This window comes from Chiloscyllium plagiosum, unplaced genomic scaffold (genome assembly GCF_037043375.1).
Source record: "Chiloscyllium plagiosum isolate Xiang-an unplaced genomic scaffold, Cpla_swu_hap1 HiC_scaffold_5, whole genome shotgun sequence".
In the NCBI taxonomy this organism is placed as follows: Eukaryota; Metazoa; Chordata; class Chondrichthyes; order Orectolobiformes; family Hemiscylliidae; genus Chiloscyllium; species Chiloscyllium plagiosum.
The window spans coordinates 7,911,724-7,934,332 of record NW_028270143.1 but is presented as its reverse complement, the minus strand read 5'-3'; the positions used below and the strand labels follow the sequence as shown (position 1 = coordinate 7,934,332).

Sequence of the window (22,609 nt, the reverse complement as noted above, 5' to 3'; positions counted from 1 at the left end):
ATTTCAGAATAAGTGAGTTTGATGGTGAAATTTTTTTTTTAAATCTTACTGAAAAGCAGACACAATGTGAGTAAAATGGGCCTTGAAACAGAATAGAGACCTGCACATCACATCTGAGTGACACACATTGGAGTGGGTGTTGGCTTGGGTTAACTGTTTGCACACCAAACAACCTTGTTAAAGAGAAAAAAAAACTTCACAAAAAATCCTTCGAACTTTGGAGCTTTTCGGATTTTGGGATTTCGGATAAAGGGTTGTCTACCCATACTTGCGGATAGAGTCGGCAGAAAGAAAGTAGACTGAGGTATGGTTCGAGTTTGCAAAAGAGAGAGAGAAAAAAAGAATCAACTGTGACACCCAAGGAAGACCATGACTTGAACGGTTGGTGCATATCGTGGCTTAAAGTTTCCCTTTTTCCAGAATTTGGAGTTTGTCGTCTTCCAGTGGTGAAAGCGTATAGCCAAGACAAATAATTTGAATCATATCAACTAGATTGAAGGCAAAAAATAGGTAACGGAGTAGTAGCTCAGAAACACAAGTTGTTGTTTATGAAATAAAAACAATAGGCAGATCAATCATCAGAATAAGTTGAGAATTCCTATGAAGTTAGTTCATTGAATAAATAGAGGCAAGGAGGTAGCTTGGACTGGTAGAACATGCATTCTGTTCCTTGTCGAAACTTCAGGATACTTTCCACCCCTTCCACAAGCCCATTCACAGGAACGGTTGCCTGCTTCAGCAGGACAAACACTGTTTCAGAGTTGATCTGACATCATCAGTGCTCATCCATGAGTTTGAAGATAGAAAGACATTTACAGAAAGCAAATGCACAGAAGCTACACAGCAGGGTAGGAATCAAATAGTTATATGGGGGGCTTAAACTGTCCTAATACAGTCTGGAACAGTACTACTAAGGGGCAGAAAGGCAAGAGTTTTTAGAAACAGAAAATAGGTGTAAGTCATTCAGCCCTTAGAGTCTGAGATTAATTATAATCATAGCTGATCATCCAACTCAACAGCCTGTTCCTGCTTTCCCCCCCCCACATCCTTTGATTCCTTTAGCTCCAAGTGTTGTATTCAACTTCTTCTTGAAACCATCCAAGATACTGGCCTCAACTGCTATACCAATCTTTTTCTCTTCACACACCTATATAAAAAAACAATTGGAAAAGTTTCTATGTTCCCCACTAGTTTACTCTCGTACTTTGTTTGCCCTTTAAGTAAATCCCTTTGTCCTCCTTTGCTGAATACTAAACTGCTCCTACTCCTCAGGTCTGTTGTGTTTTTCTGGCCAATTTGTTTGCCACTTACTTGGATCCAAAACAATCTCCAATTCCCCTTGTACGCCATGGCTTTTCCATCTTTCCTATTTGAATTTTGCACCAGACAGAAATGATTAATTGTTGCAGTTCACCCATGTGCTCTTTGAATGTTTACCATTGCCTTCCCACTGTCATCCCTTTAAGTAATGTCCGTCCCCCCGACTCCCCCCAATCTATCATAACCAACTTGTGCCTCATATAATGTAGTTTCTTTATTTAGATTTAGAATCAGCTCCAGAATCAACTACATCACTATGCGCCTTAAATAAAGAATTCTATCATATTATCATCGCTCATCCCAAAAGGCCTCACACAACCAGACTGCCAGTTAATCCTTTTTAGCCAATCTAGAATGGCCTGTTCTCAAGTGGTTTTCTAAACATATTGCCCAATAAACCATCCCATACACATTCTAGACACTCCTCCAGGACATTGTTCATTTGATTTGCCCACTTTATGGGGCGGCACGGTGGCTCCATGGTTAACACTGCTGCCTCACAGCGCCAGGGATCCGGGGTCAATTCCTGCCTCAGGCGACTGTGTGTGTGGAGTTTGCACGTTCTCCCAGTGTCTAAATTGCCCGTAGTGATAAGTGCATTAGTCAGGGATAAATATAGGGGGTAAGAGAATGGGTTTGGATGGGTTACTCTTCGGAGGGTCGGTGTGGACTTGTTGGGCCGAAGGGCCTATTTCCATACTGTAGGGAATCTAATCTAATCTATATCCAGATCAAAGTCAGCCATAATTACAAATGTTCCTTTATTGCATGCATGCCTAATTTCCTGTTTACTGTTATTCCCAAGATTAGTTTAGGTGTCGATAAATTTTTTTTATTCAATGTTTCTCAGTTGTAACTATACAGGTTCGACATTGCTGGTATTAATCTTTCCTCACTACTGCATTAATTTTCTCCTTAGCCAGCACTGCTACTCCACCTTTTCCTTTTAATCTGTCCTTCCACTCCTGGATGTTCAGTTCCTATCCTGGTCACCTTGTCGCCATGTCTCCATAACTCCATCTGAAACAAAACCTCTTAGATGAGTAAGCTGATTAAATTGATCTTGGAATCTTGATCATGGAGCAGTGTACCAAGGATAGGGGCTGATCTTTGAGGATCTAGGCAAGAAACTTTTCACTCAAAGGGTCATGAATCTTTGCAACTTGTTACTCCAAAAAGGTTGTGCTTTCTCCCATCTCGGAATATATTTAAGGTTTAGACAGATTTTAGCCTCTCAGAAAAGATAGGAATATTTAGGAAGTGGGCAGGAAAGTGGTGCTGATCAAACATGATCAGATTGAATCATGGAGAATGTTCAAGGAGCAGCAAGTTTTACTCTTCCTCTTAGAATCCCTACAGTGTGGAAGCAGGCCATTCAGTCCATTGAGTCTATGTCACCCCTCAGAAGAGCATTCCACCCAGACTCACCCCCCTACCCTATCCCTGTAACCTTGCATTTACCATGGCTAATCCAGATAGCCTGCACATCCCTGGACACTACGGGCAATTTAGTATGGCCAATCCAACTAACCTGCACATCTTTGGCCAGTGGGAGGAAACTGGAGCACCCGAAGGAAACCTGAGCAGACATGGGGAGAATGTGCAATTTCCACATAGACAGACAGTCACCTAAGGCTGGAATCAAAACTGGGTTCCTGGCACTGAGAGACAGCAGTGCCAGGCAGTGAGCGACCATGCCACCTGGCATTTATTCGATTTCGTTACCTGATTTTTCAACAGGTGACTATCTTATTCTCTTTCAAAACCCACAATTGAATTTACCTTCACCACCTTCCTGTGCAAAGCTTCCCAGATCCTAGGCATTTGCTGTGGCAAAAAAAAACTTTCTAATTTCACCTCCAGTCTTTTGCCAATCACCACAAGTCTGTATCCTCTAGTACTCAAGCCAAAAAGGTAACAGTTTCTCTCTATCTACTTATCTAGGGATAGTTGAGCTACATGAATGATGGGCAATGACCAAATCCATCAAGGCAGAATCTCACTATCTTCCCTCGATGATCAACACCAATACCATCACCGAATGGCAAACATCTTGGAGGAATTAACATCAACCAAGAATTGAACTGGACTAGCCTTATAATTATCGCAGATACAAAAGCAGGTGAGAAGCTTGGAATTCTGTTGAGTACCTCACAGTACACATTGCTGTCACTGTGAGTAATATCTACAAGATGCTTCGTCAGCAACTCATCAAGCCACCTTCTAAATCCTTTATCGTCATTGCTTTGCAGGACAAATGCAAGCAGTGCTGCTCATATCCCACTGCTACTCATTCTCAAATTATGCACCAACCTGAACCTGAAGCTGTTGTTTCACTGTTACCGGGTCAAAGTCCTGGAACTCCCTTCCTCAAAGCACTGTGGGTGTACCTACACATGGACTATAGCTGTGCAAAGAGGCTCAACACCAGCTTCTCAAGGGCAGTTAGGGATGGGGCCAGCTAATGCCTACATCCTGTGAAATAAATACATTTAAAAAAACCCTCAATTCTGAACACCCTTACTGAATTTCCTCTCTGCTTTCTTTTTATTTAAAAAAATTCTCACCTTCTCCAAGCTGTTCTTGTAACTGAAGTCCCTCATCCCAAACAATTTCCATAAACTGTTTCTGCATCTGTCTAAAACCTTCACAGCTTCCTCAAGTGTGCTGCAGAAAATTGCACACAATACCAAGATGGGGTTCTATAAGAGTTCACCAAAATTTATTTGATTTAGTATTCTACGTCTCTATTAATAAGCCTAGAATCCCAAGTAGCTTTTGAACACTTTCTCAAATCATTGAAGTTGTCAGTGCAATTTGTGTACGTGTACCTACAGGTGCCTCTGCTCCCACATCCCTTGTAGTAGCATACCCATTATTTATCTAACATTTCATTTCCTTGTTCTTTCTAACAAACATATGACTTCATTTCTGTATTAAATCTCACCTGCTACATGTCCACATATTTATGCAGTTCAGCTGGATCTTCTCAAACTAAACTATCTTCTTCAAAGTTGACAATCCTTATTTTTAAGTCAGCAGCTACAAAACATCAAAAATTGTATTCGGTCTGTCCAAGTACTGGTTGTTAAGACATCAAGAGTTATTGTGGCTCCAGCACTGACCCCTGGGGCACACCACTATTTACCTTCCTCCAGTGCAAAAAGGATGTAAAGATAAATACAGCAAATACAGGCCATTCACTTCAATTTCAGTGGTGGAAAACGTTTTGAGGCCCAATCTCACTTCTCACACTTTTAGCAAATTCACATCCATGTCACCACTGTACCTGTTATTTCTTGGGCCTCAACTTGCTGACAAGCTTATTACCAGGCACTCTGAATCAAACCTTCTTTTGGATGTCCATATCCACCATGTGGCACTGAGGTGTTATGGTAGTACTATTGCTTCTCCAGATTTAAGTCCAACCTCAGAACTTGATGGTCAAGGAAGGGGTGTTTAGAATGTGGCTAAACAGGTTGAGGGTCAATTAGTGACCTCTTCTAACGCACACCAAAAAGAGCTTAAATTCTTGGTCATCCATGTGATGGGAAGCAATTGGAGTCACTACCATCACTATCCAGAGCTGTAGCCTACAACATGTATGATCAAATGTATGTTGCCACAGCAACACAGACTGGGTGGGACTTAGCTGGAATTTCACCACTGCAATCTCCCCTCTCAGTCACTCACCATTCTCTGTGCTGGAAATGTATCACAGCTTCTAGGTAAAATTCCTGGAACTTTTCACCTCCTCCCCCCCAAACAGCATCATGCATGTACATACAACAAATGGACTACAGTAGTTTGGAAGGACTGCATATTTTTACTTTTGTGTTTTTAAAAGCTGGGGATTGAAAGAAGAAAGGTTTAAAATATTAGGGTTAGAAAAAGTGCCTGCAGGTTTGAACGCAAGTAACTGGATATCCATGAAGGTCATATTATCACCTGTTTGAACAACCAGTAATTAAAATTTCAATTGCAACCTGGAGGTGAGGGTGTGGCAACAAGAAGCAGATTGATAAAACACACCAGTCCACAAACCAATAAGACACCATTTAGCCTGTTGAATAGCTTGGAGCTGTAAACAAATTAGGGAGGTCATTTGTACAGAGTGAGAGAAAGAGAGAACATAGGAGCCATGGAGATAATGAGAGAGAGAGAGAGAGAGAGACAGAGAGAGAGAGACACACACACACAAAGAGAGAGAGAGAGAGAGAGAGAGAGAGAGAGAGAGAGACACAACATACACAAAGAGAAAGCACTATGTGCAGATTTTCTGAGGCCAGAAGCTCCCTGTTCTCTGCAGTCAAAAACACAGTTTAAATTTGAATTACTTTTCCTGCAGCACTTGCTGTAACTTTTGAATTTATTAATCAGTGACGTTTTTGAAGTGAATTAGCTACTCTGTACTACTTATAAACCAGTGGAAGCTTCGAGAAAGACAACCAAACACACAGAATCTGGCTAAATAAGGTTGAATAATCTCAACAATGAAATCAAGAAGCAAACACCAGTAAACTGATTCTCCAGCTTTTTTAAACATCATCAATAATCTAGTTTCCATATCTATTTGTAATGGGTTGTGTGCACGTGTAAGGGGGAGTTTCAAACAGAATTAATTTGTAGTGGTGTTGTGTGCTAATGGTTTATATCTGTTTAATAAATAATCATTCACGTTTAATATAGAAACCTGGCCTCTGTTTTCTATTGACCATTGTTTGAAAGTCAGGTAAATTGGGATACTGTTAATACCTTTAAAAAAAATTAACATCTGGTATCACATCAGGAATAGAAGAGCTAGATTTACGGTATACTAGCCTTAGCAGGTCACAACAAGTTAAAGAAGGCAACTCACCGCCTTCTCACGGGCAGCTAAGGATGGGTAATCAATGCTAGCTCAGCCAGCAAAGCCAACATCCCATTAATGAAATGAAAAAAAAATCCTCTGGCATTGCCCTTCTATCGGTGGAGGATGGGAAAAGTATGGCCAACACCTTTGCCATGTTTGCCCTTCCTGTTAAAGGCATTGCCCAATGCATCCCTCAAAGTTGGTAAGTCACCAGGACTGAAGTACAGCAAATCTTTCCAATATCTCACCCAATTTTCTTTTCAGCCAGGACATCAACTACCTTATTGTTCACTATGACTTTCACAGCATCTTAGAGTCATAGAGATGTACAGCATGGAAACAGACCCTTCAGTCCAACCAGCCCATGCCAACCAGATATCCCAACCCAATCTAGTCCCACCTGTCAGCACCCGGCCCATATCCGTCCAAACCCTTCCTAATCATATACCCATCCAAATGCCTCTTAAATGTTGCAATTGTACCAGCCTCCACCACTTCCTCTGGCAGCTCATTCCATATACGTACCACCCTCTGTGTGGAAAAGTTGCCCATAGGTCTCTTTTATATCTTTCCCCTTTCACTCTAAACCTATGCCCTCTAGTTCTGGACTCCCCGACCCCAGGGAAAAGACTTTGCCTATTTACCCTATCCATGCCCCTCATAATTATGTAAACCATATAAGGTCACCCCTCAGCATCCAATGCTCCAGGGAAAACAGCCCCAACCTGTTCAGCCTCTCCCTATAGCTCTAATCCTCCAACCCTGGCAACATCCTTGTAAATCTTTTCTGAACCATTTCAAGTTACACAACATCTTTCCAATAGGAAGGAGACTAGAATTGCATGCAATATTCCAACAGTGGCCTAACCAATGTCGCAAGATGACCTCCCAACTCCTGTATACTCAATACTCTGAACAATAAAGGAAAGCATACCAAACGCCTTCTTCACTATCCTATCTACCTGCGACTCCACTTTCAAGAAGCTATGAACCTGCACTCCAAGATCTCTTTGTTCAGCAACACTCCCTAGGACCTTACCATTAAAAGGTGTGCAAGTCCTGCTAAGATTTGCTTTCCCAAAATGCAGCACCTCGCATTTATCTGAATTAAACTCCATCTGCCACTTCTCAGCCCAATGCCCCATCTGGTCCAGATCCTGTTGTAATCTGAGGTAATCCTCTTCGCTGTCCATTACACCTCCAATTTTGATGTTATCTGCAAACTTACTAACTGTACTTCTTGTGCTCACATCCAAATCATTTATGTAAATGACAAAAAGTAGAGGGCCCAGCACCGATCCATGTGGCACTCCACTGGTCACAGGCCTCCAGTCTGAAAAACAACCCTCCACCCACCACCCTCTGTCTTCTACCTTTGAGCCAGTTCTGTATCCAAATGGCTAGTTCTCCCTATAATCCGTGAGATCTAACCTTGCTAATCAGTCTCCTATGGGGAACCTTGTCGAACACCTTACTGAAGTCCATATAGATCACATCTACCGCTCTGCCCTCATCAATCTTCTTTGTTACTTTCTCAAAAAACTCAAGTTTGTGAGACACGATTTCCCACGCACAAAGCCATGTTGACTATCTCTAATCAGTCCTTGCCTTTCCAAATACACGTACATCCTGTGTCTTAGGATTCCCTCCAACAACTTGCCCACCACCGAAGTCAGGCTCACTGGTCTATAGTTCCCTGGCTTGTCCTTATCACCCTTCTTAAACAGTGGCACCACGTTAGCCAACCTCCAGTCTTCCGGCACCTCACCTGTGACTATTGATGATACAAATATCTCAGCAAGAGGCCCAGCAATCACTTCTCTAGCTTCCCACAGAGTTCTCGGGTACACCTCATCAGGTCCTGGGGATTTATCCATCTTTATGCATTTCAAGACACCCAGCACTTCCTGGGTGGCACAGTGGTTAGCACTGCTGCCTCACAGCACCAGAGACCCGGGTTCAATTCCCGCCTCAGGCGACTGACTGTGTGGAGTTTGCACGTTCTCCCCGTGTCTGCGTGGGTTTCCTCCAGGTGCTCCGGTTTCCTCCCACAGTCCAAAGATGTGCAGGGTCAGGTGAATTGGCCATACTAAATTGCCCATTGTGTTAGGCAAGGGGTAAATGTAGGGGTATGGGTGGGTTTCGCTTCGGCGGGTCGGTGTGGACTTGTTGGGCCGAAGGGCCTGTTTCCACACTGTAATGTAATGTAATGAATGTCTCATTGAAGTCCATATAGATCACATCTATCACTCTGCCCTCATCAATCTTCTTTGTTACTTCCTCAAAAAACTCAATCAAGTTTGTGAGACACGATTTCCCACGCACAAAGTCATGTTGACTATCCCTAATCAGTCCTTGTCTTTCCAAATACATGTACATCCTGTCCCTCAGGATTCCCTCAAACAGCTTGCCCACCACCGAGGTCAGGCTCACTGGTCTATAGTTCCCTGGCTTGTCCTTACACCCTTCTTAAACAGTGGCACCATGTTAGCCAACCTCCAGTCTTCCGGCACCTCACCTGTGACTACCGATGCTTCTTCTCTCATCCAGACAGATGTAAAGTCATTGCGTGCTTCAGACATAACCTTTGCCTTTATGAATAGATCCTTCCTTAGTTTCTAATTGGCCCCAACCCCTCCACTTACTATCCTTTCACTATTTATATGCTTATGGCAGATATTTGCATTCTCCTTTACACTGCCAGACTCTCATCATTGTTATCTCTCTAGTCTTCCTATATAGCCAGCCTGAACTCACTTCTACTCTTGCAGATAGTGAGGACTGCAAGATGTTGGAAATGTCAGAGTCAATAAAGTGTGGAGCTGGAAAAAACATAGCAGGTCAAGCAGCATCAGTGGAATAGGAGAGTCAACCTTTTAGATGGGAACGTTCTAGACTCCCCTGCCCCTATGATGCTGCCTCACATCTATTCTTTCCTTCTTAGAAGGATCCTGAAGGACTACCTACTTGGGTTCTTTTAGGTGGTGAAACAGTTAAATTCTGAATCCCCACACACAGAGCCGTGGAGAGAAACAGAGCTAATGTGGAGTCAATATGATTCTTCTTCATAACTTCATTGCACTCAGCAGGAAGCGCCAACATGATATCGACCAACTTAATATTTCTGTGCCCCTCACCCACTTTAACTGCCTTGCCTCTGGACTTTCTGTACTCCATTACCTCAAGTTGAATCCTCACGGTTATCAAATTTCCTGGCTCTGTTGTCATCTGATTAGAGTGGTGCTAGAAAAGCACAGCAGGTCAAGGAGCATCCGAGCAGCAGGAAAATCAACGTTTCAGGCAAAAGCCCTTCATCAGAAAGGACTTGACTCTGATCTCCAGCATCTGCAGTACTCACTTTCACCCTCTGATGTCATCTGGCCTGTTTACCTCTACCTGGCAAAGGTGGGTGGCAACATTCAAACACTCAACATCCTCTTGATCCTGAACATCCACAGCTTCCCATCTCATATACCCCCAACCTACACAGCCCGCTTCTACCTTCTTGCCAAAATCCACAACCAGAGCTGTGTAAACAACAGTAATGTTCGATAACTGCTCTAAATTGTTCCAGTTTACTCTATTGCAGATTGGAATAAATAAATCCGCTGTGCTTAGGCAGCAGTACAGTAAGATTGAACTTTTCCAAATGTTTGCAGAATTTGTCATCCATGGTCAAAAAAAAACGCAAGACAGTATCAAGCTTAAAAGAAAAAGCATACAATTGCACAAAGAAAAAGGTATCAGATCAGACAATCAAACAGCATAAAATATAGCAAGGATTTATTAAAAGATAAGGACAGAAAATTAGATTATGACAAAAATAGCATCTAGAAATATAAAAGCAGACAGAAAGCATTTCTTTAAGTATTTTAAAAGAAACGAAAGACTATAACAAAGCATTTGACCAATAGAAAGTGTGTGCAGGGATTGAATAATTAAGAATAAGGAGATGGAGGAATGAATTGAACTGTATTGTCACTCTACAGAATAAAATTAATAATTGTAAATCAGAAATGGCAGGGACAAACTCAAAAATTACAAACAACCAGGTAAGTGATACTGAGAAAGTTGATGAATCTATGAGCTGACAAGTCCCTAAGTTCTAACAAACTTCATCCTAAAACTAGCTAGTGAGATGATTAATAAGTTGGTTCTTTCCAAAATTCCTAGATTCAGCAAAGACTGCTAAGAGATAGCAAAATGTAAGATCATTTGTTCAAACAGAAAAGGAAATCTAAAGCAGGAGATTATATGCCAGTTAGAGTTGCAAGATCTATAACAGGCAAAATATTACATATTTGTAGTGATTGTAACTCAGCTGGACCTCAGAATACAAGTTCTCTGACTGAGGCTGTTAACCTGGTCCAATCAGAGACTCTTGGTTGACATATAAACAGGAATGTCAGACATCCTGTTCACTCATAGCTGGATCAGCGATAAGGATTCTCCCCTTGTAAATAAAGAGTGACTTGGTGATGGGATACCAGCCTCTGGAGAGTTATTTCACCATTAAAGATCGCAAGGCATTTAGAAATATTCAACACAATCAAGTAGAGTCAACATGGTTTTGTGAAAGTGAACTAATGTTTAACCAATTTGCTGGAGTTCTTGGAAGGAGTAATGTGTTGTCGATAAAACGGTAGATATACTGCTCTTAAATATTCAGAGAGTACCACTAATGCTACTGTGGGAAAATAGTCCCTTGGTGTGGTGATTAATATATTGGCATGAATAAAAGATTATTTCTCATTAGCTAGCCAGAGTAAACAGTCTTTTCCTGATTGGCAAACACAAGTGGAGTCCAACAGGGATCAGTGCTGGGGCTTTACTTTTTGCAGATTATAAAAACAATTTCGATGAAGGTATTGAGTGTACAGTTGTTAAATTTGGAATACAAAAGGTAGATAGGAAGATTATGAAGAGGATACAAGGAAGCTACAATGGGGATAGATCATGTGAGTCAAGGAACAATGAAAATTTATCACACGTAGTTCAGAAGTTTACAGACTAATCTTTGAAGAGGTCAACCAGCTGGATGCCAAGGAATAGGAGTTCCCTGCTTGGGGATGATGATCTGGCCCACTGGGAGCCCTGGCTGACATAAAACGGTTATCAGGGATACCGACATTCTGGTGCCTGATCCTGAGCCAGTACTGTAGTCAAGGACTGTTCATGTGTTAATAAAGAGTGACTTCGTGACAGATAGCAGCCTTGGTAGAGTTACTTCAATATCTGGAATGGGTGAGTTGTTTTGTGTGGAAAGGTTGAACAAATTAGGCATGTATCTTCTGGAGTTTAGAAGGGTTAGATCTGAACTGATCAAAACAAGATTCTGAGGGGGCTTGATAGGGTGGCTGCTTCCTCTTGTGAGAGAATCTAGAACTGGGGGTTCACCTTTCACAAATAAAGGGTTTGCCTACTTAAGACAGGCATAAGGCAATATTTGTTTCTCTCCAAGGGTCACAAGTCTTAGAATTCACTGTTGTAAATGATGAAGAAGATACAAGCAGAAGGGACCTGCCCCTCACCAAGTTTTGACATGTGGCGTGGCCCATTCCTGATGATGGTAGAAGCTTCCTGCACAAAGATGGCCTCCTCCCCCCAACAGCTCGTAGCTCACTTACATTTCGTTGGCAGGATGACAGGGTGGAGGATATTAAATTTCACCTATAACTGGCCTGGGAGGAAAACATTATATGATTACAAACAGTAAAAGATCTGGGGAAAAAATGTTTTGAAACTGTGCAAGAACCATCCTTCACTCCATTTCTGAATATGATAGACGAAGTGAATTTATTCGGTGGGAATGGATAGGAGACTAAAATCCCACCAAGCCACCCACATGACTAACCTGAGTCTTCATAATGAAGACACAGCGGTCAGCATTTAACACATTTCCAACACTTGTAGTGAGTGGTTAATAAGTGGGTCTTCACTAGCTTGTAAATTCAAAGGTGACCTACCTCCAGATAAACTCAAGGAGGATAACTTTTCCTCGGGATTGTTTTACACAATCTATATATGGAGGCAGTAAAAGGAGGAAAAGTCATGGGTATCTTTTGAGTTAGTGTTACTTTTGAGTGGCCAGTTGAAGCTGTGTAAAAAATACCTGCTTGAAGTTGTGCATTTTAAATAACTAATACTTTGGAGATGCCAGTGTTGGACTGGGTTGTACAAAGTTAAGAATGACACACCAGGTTGTAGTCCAACAGGTTTAATTGGAAGCACTAGCTTTTGAAATGCCGCTCGTTCATCAGGTGCTCCTGATGAAGGAGCGTCGCTCTGAAAGCTAGTGCTTCCAATTAAACCTGTTGGACTATAACCTGGTGGTGTGAGATTCTTAACTTAATACAATGTCAGCAATTTTCCTCCTATTCAGTTCCACCTCACCAAGCTACACCTTTCAGCTTCCAATCAGCAGGTAGGGAGATCCAAAGATAGATTCTGTTCAGTAGGCATATTGATGCAATGATTGGCATCGTACAGGTCTGAGTCTATGTCCTATTTGCCATTTTACGACTGAAATCTACCAATTTCATGGAATGCCCTGACAAGAACTAAATGAGGGGAAAAGAACCTGAAAGTGCTGGAGAAATTCAGCTAACATGGTAGCATCTGTGGAGAGAAAGCAAGAGTTAACACTGAATCCAGTGACCCTTCCCTACAGGTGCTGCCAGATCTGCTGAGTTTCTCCCGTAATTTTTGTTCTGTTTCAGCACTTCTGAGTTTTCAGCAGCTTTAGTTTTTTTTCCCCCTCAAATGTCAAGTTCGGTCTTGGGTTCTGAAATTACAGAGTATGAGAAAGAAACACACTGCTTGCAATTGATTCATTTATCTACTTAAAAATGGAGATATTAATGTATTTACTGACAAATGAAATGCCTCTGAATAATTATAAATGGATTGGGTGCAAAAGTTTTGTCCATTGCACAGTATTATAGATGGTGTTTCAAACTCTCATCATTTAGTTGCCAAGTTAATGATATTTCAGCTCAGTTGATTTTTGAAAATGTTAATTTCATGTGCAAATTAAGTCTCTTCTCCAGTTGGTAAAAGATTGATAATAGTATCCAAGACTAAATATCTCTACATTTAGCAATGAATTTACCAATGAAAAATGTAGCTTTGTGGTGCAGCGGTAGAGTCTCCACTTCTTGGCCAGAATTCAAGTTTCACCTCCTCCACAGGTATGTTGTAACATGTAGAACACATTGATTAAAGTATTTACAAATGACAAAATACTGTTTATTGTTTTGAATTTTGGTTACAAATGTCCTGAGTGTATTGAGCGGAGTGATGATACCATCAAAGAATGGATATCCTTCAGTGAAGTTATATTAATTTTTCAAATTGCAGTCACAGCATAATTTTTGCTGCCTATTACAAGGTGTATTACAGTGTGATTTACAAAGCAAAAGATTCTTTACTGGGTAGCTTTAAATCCTTCAGTATTCAGCTGTCAAAGCTACAATATTTCTCACTTGAAATTAGAATGACTATTGCTCTGTGCTAAGTGGATTTTAACAGGTAAGAACAAAGTAATTTGCATCATGTTGACTCCAAAACAATATACATACTGTGAAAGTACAGTGATGTGCTTTGTCAATCTGCAGTTTCAACACCAAATAGAGATCACAATTGGCTGTTCCAGGGAGTTGATTTTAAAATGTAAATGGTAAAATATATTGACAATCCAATTAGTCTCCTCTGGCTAAACTCCTCTTTTATCTCAGTTACATTATGACAACTTAATAGATAGAAATGGCCTCACATCTGAGGCAGGGCCACAATAGCTAACCAACGACATCTTCAGATTTTAATTAAATGTAAATGTCTCCTTTTAGGTTTATCACCAGTAAATACTACTGTATTAAAATTGCTGCTACAGTTGAAGAAATCTACTACAAAATGAACGCTGAACTGTTTTACTGTGCTGAAGCACTGTGGAGCTAATGTAAAAACTGCAAGTTTGGTATAATCAAATGGCATAAGGTTAATGCCATTTCGAAAATGTTTGTCATTTTGATTTTTTTAAAAAACATGTAATGCAATCCTATGACAGTCCTTCAGACAGTGTTAGGTCTTTGTCACTGATGCTGGGGTAAATCAGTTTCCATACCATGTTACAGATATTTGTCCCACCCATAGTCAGTTGTTAAATATTTGGATGAAAGCCAGTGGTTGGATTGAAGATAGAGAGCTCGGAGTAGTGCAGAAACTCAATATATTTTTTCAGTCACTGACAACTCTCCAAACTCTAAACACTGCCATTTATAACTAATAACCTTTTCAAAAAAAATTACTACACATCTGTTGGGCAAAAGGGTATAGATAATGGCCACTTTTGTACCGTCATATATGGAACAAAAAAAGTCAGAAGGGTTTCAAACAACTGTTTTCCAGTGTGTGCACACTTCAGTCAAACCATCACCTTTCCTGTTCAGGTTATTAGAAGCAGGAAGACTTAAGCAAAGAACTGAAGGTATCCAGCCATCTGTATTCCAAACAAAATAAAAATTCCTCAAAAGTGTGAAAATGGCATTAAAAAGTGGTTTAAAAATCATACTTAATAATGTAACTTCAAAATATAGCCAATAATAATGGACGAAACATTATGCTAGGTGCTGAGAGTTAGCTTTGCAGTTGATTACTTTTAATTTACTCTATTTATTTGAAACAAAATCTTAAATCTCCATATACTAATTATAATTCTTCCAAAGGTATGTATGTTATGTACCTTTTGACAGTCATTGCACTGGATATTGAAAACTTATTCTTGTGTTTAGATTGTCCAGAAAAGTGAAAAGCAGGTGAGGTTGCTTAGGGAACAAAAATTTAACCCAGGAAAGACAGCAACTCCTTATATTCAAAAATTTTTAATCTCACCCAATTTAAATACTTCCTAATACACATTAAAACCTTCCTCTAATGAATGCTTCTGCTTTCTGGTAAAATAAGGTAAAAATCAGGCATAAATACTGTGACTTAGAACTTTTAGGAGGTTATATTTAATTTCTGTAAGTACAGATTGACTATTAAACTGCTGTTTGTTGCAAATATATGTTGAGATTGTTGGATTAGGAATGCACTGTGCGGGATGGCATGGTCACTCAGTGATTAACAATGCTGCCTCATAGCCCAAGGGACCCAAGATTGATTCCACCCCTCGGGTGATGATGCAAACTCCACACAGACATTTTCCCCATGTCTGCATGGGTATGCTTCCTCCCACAGTCCAAAGATGTGCAGATTAGGTAGATTGGCCATGCTAAATTGCAAGGTGGATTAGCCATGGGAAATGTGGGGTTACAGGGATAGGGTAGGGGAGGGGTGGAGCTGAGTGGGCTGCTCTTTGGAGGTTTGGTGTGGACTCGATGAGCTGAAATGTCATGCTTCTATACCACAAGGAATCTATGACTCTACGATTTGGAGTCTTCTATTCCCCCGCCCAATATGTAATGTCTTATGTTTATGTAACATTTGTAGGTAGAAAAGAGAAGATATTTTTGAGCCTGTTCAAAATAAAACTCAGCAGTGTCAAGGTGTTTCCATATGGAATAGAGATTAGATTAGATTAGATTACATTACATTACATCACATTACAGTGTGGAAACAGGCCCTTCGGCCCAACAAGTCCACACCGACCCGCCGAAGCGCAACCCACCCATACCCCTACATTTACCCCTTACCTAACACTACGGGCAATTTAGCGTGGCCAATTCACCTGACCTGCACATCTTTGGATTGTGGGAGGAAACTGGAGCACCCGGAGGAAACCCACGCAGACACGGGGAGAATGTGCAAACTCCACACAGTCAGTCGCCTGAGGCGGGAATTGAACCCGGGTCTCCGGCGCTGTGAGGCAGCAGTGCTAACCACTGTGCCACCGTGCCGAAAGCCACCTCATGAACCCTGAAATAGAGATTTCAAATTTTTACTGCCCAAGAATAATTAGAGTAGGAGTTCAGTTTTGCAGTTTATTGATTGGAGCAAAGTAGGTTTGGGATTGAAATTCTCCCATAGAATTGTGGACCTTTTTGAGAAGCTCAAAAACAGAATCAAAATCAATAAACACATCAGCCAAATCTTTAGGTAATTTTAAAGGCGCAAGTTTTTTAAAAAAAACTTTGCTTAGCTTGCTAATAAGGGGTCAGTCTATAAGCTCTCTCAGTGAAGACATTTTTGCTGTCGCAGTTCGACATTTTGGGTGAACTTGTTACCATAACACGGTTGTTTGCTTCAATGCATAGTTTTGGCCTGAAACTCTACCTTCAGAAAGTAATTTCTGCTCACAGCTACCCTTTACTGTGAATTCTCTAATTTATACAAGTAGGCCTGACGCTGCATCATCATTCTCATTTTAGAACAGCTTAGGGGGTGTGCAAATAGAAAAGCTTCTCATCTGACTTTCCTCATCTATTGTTAATCCAGAGACATCCCAGCATCATGGAAGAAAAGTGACTGTTCTTAACAAGTGAGTGGAACAGCCATACAACAACAAAAAAAATCTCCATAACTACAGCTTCTCTTGTTTTATTAATTTATTAACATTTGCCACCTTTCAGCACTGAATGATCAAATATTTGTGAAATGAAACTGACCTGGGGAAACAGTTCACCTATTTCAAAGTGTCTTGGATCAGCACCAATATTGTGTAATACAAAGAATTTCCAACAAACCTTGCCTTTGAAATGGTGCCAAAGGATTTATAAAAAGGTTTGTGATGTAATGTATTTTGTTTCTTTTAAAACCTGTACAAATATGGCCTAGATAGGTGTGACCATTGACGATATTTGGTCCTAAATTTACTTTTGAATGGGTCAGTTCTGCAATTGTATTATGGGCATCATCAATTCTGCATATGTTGTCAAAATATGGGGATATTTGTTGCAATTATATGACTGACAACAATTGCCATAAAATGGCTGCTTAGTCAATGCATGGTTTTGGCCTGAAATTCTACCTTCAGAAAGTAATTTCTGCTCACAGCTACCTTTTACTGTGAATTCTCTCATTTATACAAGTAGGCCTGACGCTGCATCGTCATTCTTATTTTAGAACAGCTTAGGGGGTGTGCAAATAGAAAAACTTCTCTCTCGGTCTTTCCTCATCTATTGTTAATGCCAAGCTCAAGTTCTGGAATAGGAGAACCAGTTAGAAGGCAAAATACTCTTCACGCTAATCCAAACCATAACTCCAACCTCACAATGTCAACAGTGACAACAGCCACAAGAGTGAGTCTCCCAGAGTGAGATTGTGAGTAATTGCCAAATTAGGGGCATATTTTAATAAGGAACTATACTGATACAGTCAAAGCAAAATTCACCTAAAAATTGTTACAACCAACAGAACAAAGTTTTGTGCTGTAACACCAGGAAGGGTGTGAAGATTAATCCAAAAGTGTGAAGGACCATGTATTTTGTAAAGTTTCTTTTTAAAAAAAAAATTGGTTCATCCAATTCGATCCCAGTATGGTAACTCCTTCACACTGCTGTGTTTTATTTTGAACAGGCTCCCTAATATCTTCTCTCTTTTCTACTTACAAATGTTACATCAACATTAACATAAGACATTACACGGAAGTATAATAACACAAAACACAAGAGCTAGAGAGCGGTTTTAATAAACATTTTTAATGGTAGATTAGAAGGCAAAGGATAGGGGCATGGATTTCTCACATAACAAAAAAACGTAGATATGTTTCTTAAATACTGCAAAAGGACCACAATCATTTTACTGATGCAGACTGGGTGAGCCAATAGGAAAAATTCAAGTTGGACCGTTAATCAGCTGATAATGAGGATTGATTGTATGTTTAAGTGAACATTCCTTGGACTAGAGTGTAATTGTATTTAAAATTACAATGGGCTTAAAAGGACAATCTGCAGAAACTATTTGCTCTCATGTCAGGATGCAAAATGGGGTGGGGGAAAAGAGAGCATCATGCAAAATCCTAAACTTAGAGCTAGGCCACACCAGATTAAAAGTTAAGAAATATCTTTCTTAACTAGTAAAAGACTACAGGCTTTGCCTAAACTGAAATTTTCAAGATGGAAATGAAGTATATATTTTTTTTAATTTGAAAAGGGTGTCAAGGGACATTATCGTAATGTGGGAAGGGGAATAAGTCATCAGCCATTCAAGCCTGCTGTGCCATTCAATGCAAGTAATAGCTAACAAGACCGAACATTCAAACTTTCTACCCATCCCATTCCATCCCATCCTCATAACTACTTACAACAATGGTAATTAAAAATATATCAGTTCCTTATCTCACACATACTTGGTGAGTGAGCTTCCACAGCCCTGTACTGGTTCACAACCATCGAGTAAAGAATTCTCTTCATCTCAGACCCAAATGGAAATCCCCTTATTTTTAAATTGTGGCACTTAGCTCTAAACTCCAAAACCTGGAGAAACATCTTGCCAGCAACTGCCCCGTTTCTCCCTTTCAATGTTGTGTCAATTTCAATGAGATCACATCTCATTCTTCCAAATTCTTTCCTAATGTGTCTCCAAAGATCAGTCCTGCCATTTGTGGAACAAGTCTGGTGACTTGTACTCCCTCGAAGGCAGTATCATTCTGGAGATAAAAGAAAAGCAAAACTACACACAATACTTTAGGTGTGGTCTAATCAATCACTCTCCTATACAACTGATGCAAGATTTCACTATTCATGGATTCTAATCCTCCTGCAATAAAGGCTAACATTCCATTAGCCTTCCTGATAGCACACTGCACCTGCATGTTAGTCTTCAGTGACATATCAAAAAGAATACCTAGGTCTCATTATACATCTACCCTTACCAATCTCTTGTCATTCAAGAAATACTTTGCACATCTGCTTCTCCTATCAAAAAGTGGATAACTCACATTTTTCCACATTATATTCCATTTAAAATGGTCTGATCCATTAAACCTGTTGAAATCCTCCTGAAGCTTTGTTACATTTTCCCCACAACACGTTTTCCTACTTAACTTTGTATCATCAACAAATTTAGAATTCTAATATTTGGTCCCCATCTTCAAATTACCGATATAATGTTTGAACAATGGGGCCCCGAGTAGTGTGGCTCCTCACGAGTCATAGCCTGTTCAAAAGGAGTACAAACTTTAATGATTCAAGCAAACAGAAGGGAGAGAAACAAAATTAAAACAGAAATAACAAACCAACCTGATTCCCAGATTCATTGTTTCAGCAGTTCCAATCATGGCAATAGCTAGAAGCATGTTGTTACAGAGCTTTGCTGCCTGTGAACAGAATTCACAATGGATCCAAGTGGTAAACAAGTTCAAAGTAATGCATGCACTCAAATACCAGCAAAACTAATTATACATGTACTGCACACCAATGGTTCAAATGTTGTCAGCAGTTTAAAAAAAAAGAGCTGAACTGGAAGAACCTTAGCCCAGTTACTCCAGAAACACCACTTCATTTTCAGATATAATCTCCCACTTGGGGATGGGCGGCACAGTGGTTAGCACTGCTGCCTCACAGCGCCAGAGACCCGGGTTCAATTCCCACCTCAGGCAACCGTCTGTGTGGAGTTTGCACATTCTCCCCGTGTCTGCATGGGGATGCTCCGGTTTCCTCCCACAGTCCAAAAATGTGCAGGTTAGGTGAATTGGCCATGCTAAATTGCCCGTAGTGTTAGGTGAATGGGTAAATGTAGGGGAACGGGTCTGGTTGGGTTGCTCTTCAGAGGGTCGGTGTGGACTTGTTGGGCCAAATGGGCCTGTTTCCACATCGTAAGTAATCTACTCACTTCAGGGACTGGGCAAAATGGGCAACAGCAAATCGACCCATTTTGCACTTATCCTCTGCAAAGATTTTTAGGAAAAAATTTGGGTGGGGTGTAAAGTGGTTTGTTGATACTCCATTATTCGTTTTGTGCTGCCAAAGTCAAAATTACATACCCTAACCCAACCAATTCTATTATGAACTGAGTAGCATATGCTGTTGATCATTATGACATCATGGATTTAGCCACCCATTTATTAATATTGTAAAGGTATGTGTGCACTTTCCATTTATTTGTACTTGGAGGAAGAAAAAACTACTTGAAGTGAGATTCTGACAGTAGGGAGAACTTAGATTTGATTAAACATGGCTCCGGACTCAAATCTAATTTCTTCTTTTTGTTACCTGTCCAGTTCCAACCTCTCCACAGTAAACCACATTGTTTCCCATGCAGCTCAGCAATTCTTTGGCTGCATTAAATTCTCCTTCCAATCCCCCGACCATGAAAGTGAGGTTGCCAGCCCGTGCTGCCCCGACACCTGAAAATAATCACATTATCGTCGGTATTAAAAGATATGTTATTTTCTCTCACTCATTCCTTTAACATATTTTATCTAAAAAACAAGCACAATAATTATACAAAGCACAGTCAAAGCTTGTGAACAGAATACTATTAATCATAGGCCAAGATTTTATTCTGGATGAGGGACTGATAAATAGCTTCCTAGTGTCATTTATTAGACCTGAACTAATGCTGACAACACTCCTCAGCTGGTTAATCTTTCGACAGCTGCAGTTTTTCAGTTGTATAAACACTTATGTTAGATGAAGGAATAATACATTAATACAGCCAAAATGTAATTTGGGAAATGGTTGATAAATCTTAAGTAACCAATCCTTACAAAAATATTCTATACATCAATCCCCTCACCAGATCAAATAAGAAGGAAGATACTTTGGTTAAAAATTAAATCTGTGCATCTTATATGATTTCATAGTCATTAAATTAATTCAAGTTGCAGATAATGTAATATTAAAAACTATCTTGGATGTCTGTTCATGAAATAGCCAACCTTCTAATAAAAAAATCTCCAGCTCATTTCAAGCATGAATAGTTTAGATCTCTCTTCTGTTTCAAACCTCAATCATCAATACAGTTCTTTTAAAACCATAAACCAACCTTCCAGTGGTCTAATGGGTTCAGTTCAATCCCAGTTTTAAAAGTTAGTATGAAGCTGTTGGAACTTCAGCTGTTCCTTTATTTTTATAGTCTTGATGTGGTTAAACGAGTAGAAAAAGCTTCAGGTAGCTCAACCTTTTTATACACAACTCTTACTTGAAGTGCTAGGCAGATGCAAGCATCTGTTTGACCAAGTGATCATAATTCTTGAAATTAGATTAATACCAATCCAAAATGATTACTTTAAATTCCAATCATGGTTGTGACAGCGAAAGTATATTTAGAAATATATATTACTAATTCTCACAACGGATACATCAGATGCAAAGCAAAGTGATCTGGAAGTGGCACTTAGTATGCAATGTCTGCACTGCTGTCTTCAAAAAGTAATCAGACACAATCATTTTCTACAGATGCAGCTTCACTAGGGGCTGCTGTCACTGGAGCCATTTACGACTTCTTATGGTGTCTCTATTGTTTACCAATGACATTTTCTGAAAGGGAGACAGCTGGGATAGAAGGCTGGTAGAAAAAGAACAATATAATCCTATGATGGTAATCAACAAACTTGTGTGTTAATTAACTTTACACTTTATCATGTTCAATTAGTTTTCTTTTCTGCCAAAAGATAAGCATGCACAATTGGTTTAAGACCATGCCATGTTTTATTTGTAACCAGTTTCTGTTGTCATTCCCATTTCTGTGTTTGACAGTTCTCCAGAGGCTTCACAGGCACAGATGTATGACTCTGAGCATCCCTTAGTCACTCTAAATCAGTTCAAAATACACCTTCTTTATTTAGTGACTGATTTAAATCTTCATGCTTATTTCTCAGGCAGGGGATACTGAATTCTGCAATGTTGCCCCATAAGCTATTGTTGCCCTATGTCACTGGAAACATTTCATACCCACAGCTTTTGAACCTGCTCTCTTATGAGCATCACTTTGTATTTATATTACATCGTATCTGTCCATGCAATCTGATTATCTTTTTGATGATATTTTGCTGGTGTTAATTTTCCAAATCGAGACTCAAAAGGCAAACTGCCCCATTCCCGCCAGCAATCATCACCCACTTAGTTATTACAGGTTGGAAACTGAAGTGGAACAAAAATCAAATTAATTTAGTTTCCCGTGGCACAACTATATATCTAATCTCACAAGCTTCTAGATAGTGAATCGTCTCAAGTTTTTTGTAATCTTCTGGTCCTTGAATAAGGTCTGACCCTGTATTTGAGGATATACATGGCATTACCACATCAACTTATTTTTAATTCAGGTTGAACCTTGTCCCATACAATTCATTTTTACCACTTTGTACTGAAAACATCGATTCAGAGTCAGTGCATCAGCACCTTCCGTCTTTCAACTAGCCAAAGTCAGTGAAAAGCAAAATATGCTGATCTGATCCCGAGAAGATTCAGGTTAGAGTGGTGCTGGAAAAGCACGGCAGGTCAGGCAGCATCCGAGGAGCAGGAGAATCGACGTTTCAGGCCGGAGCCCTTCAGTACA

General features: G+C 40.1%; 1 protein-coding gene across 1 annotated transcript in view; it reads right to left on the bottom strand.

Moving 5' to 3' along the window:
• LOC122550227 (3-hydroxyisobutyrate dehydrogenase, mitochondrial-like) overlaps positions 1–22,609 on the bottom strand; it is a 149,300-nt gene that overhangs the window by 16,582 nt on the left and 110,109 nt on the right. The window contains exons 5-6 of the mRNA XM_087986959.1: positions 20,323–20,456; positions 19,351–19,427 (exon numbers count right to left, since the gene is read on the bottom strand). Coding sequence (XP_087843085.1) covers positions 19,351–19,427; positions 20,323–20,456 — 211 coding nt within the window. The remainder of the gene's footprint in view (positions 1–19,350; positions 19,428–20,322; positions 20,457–22,609) is intronic.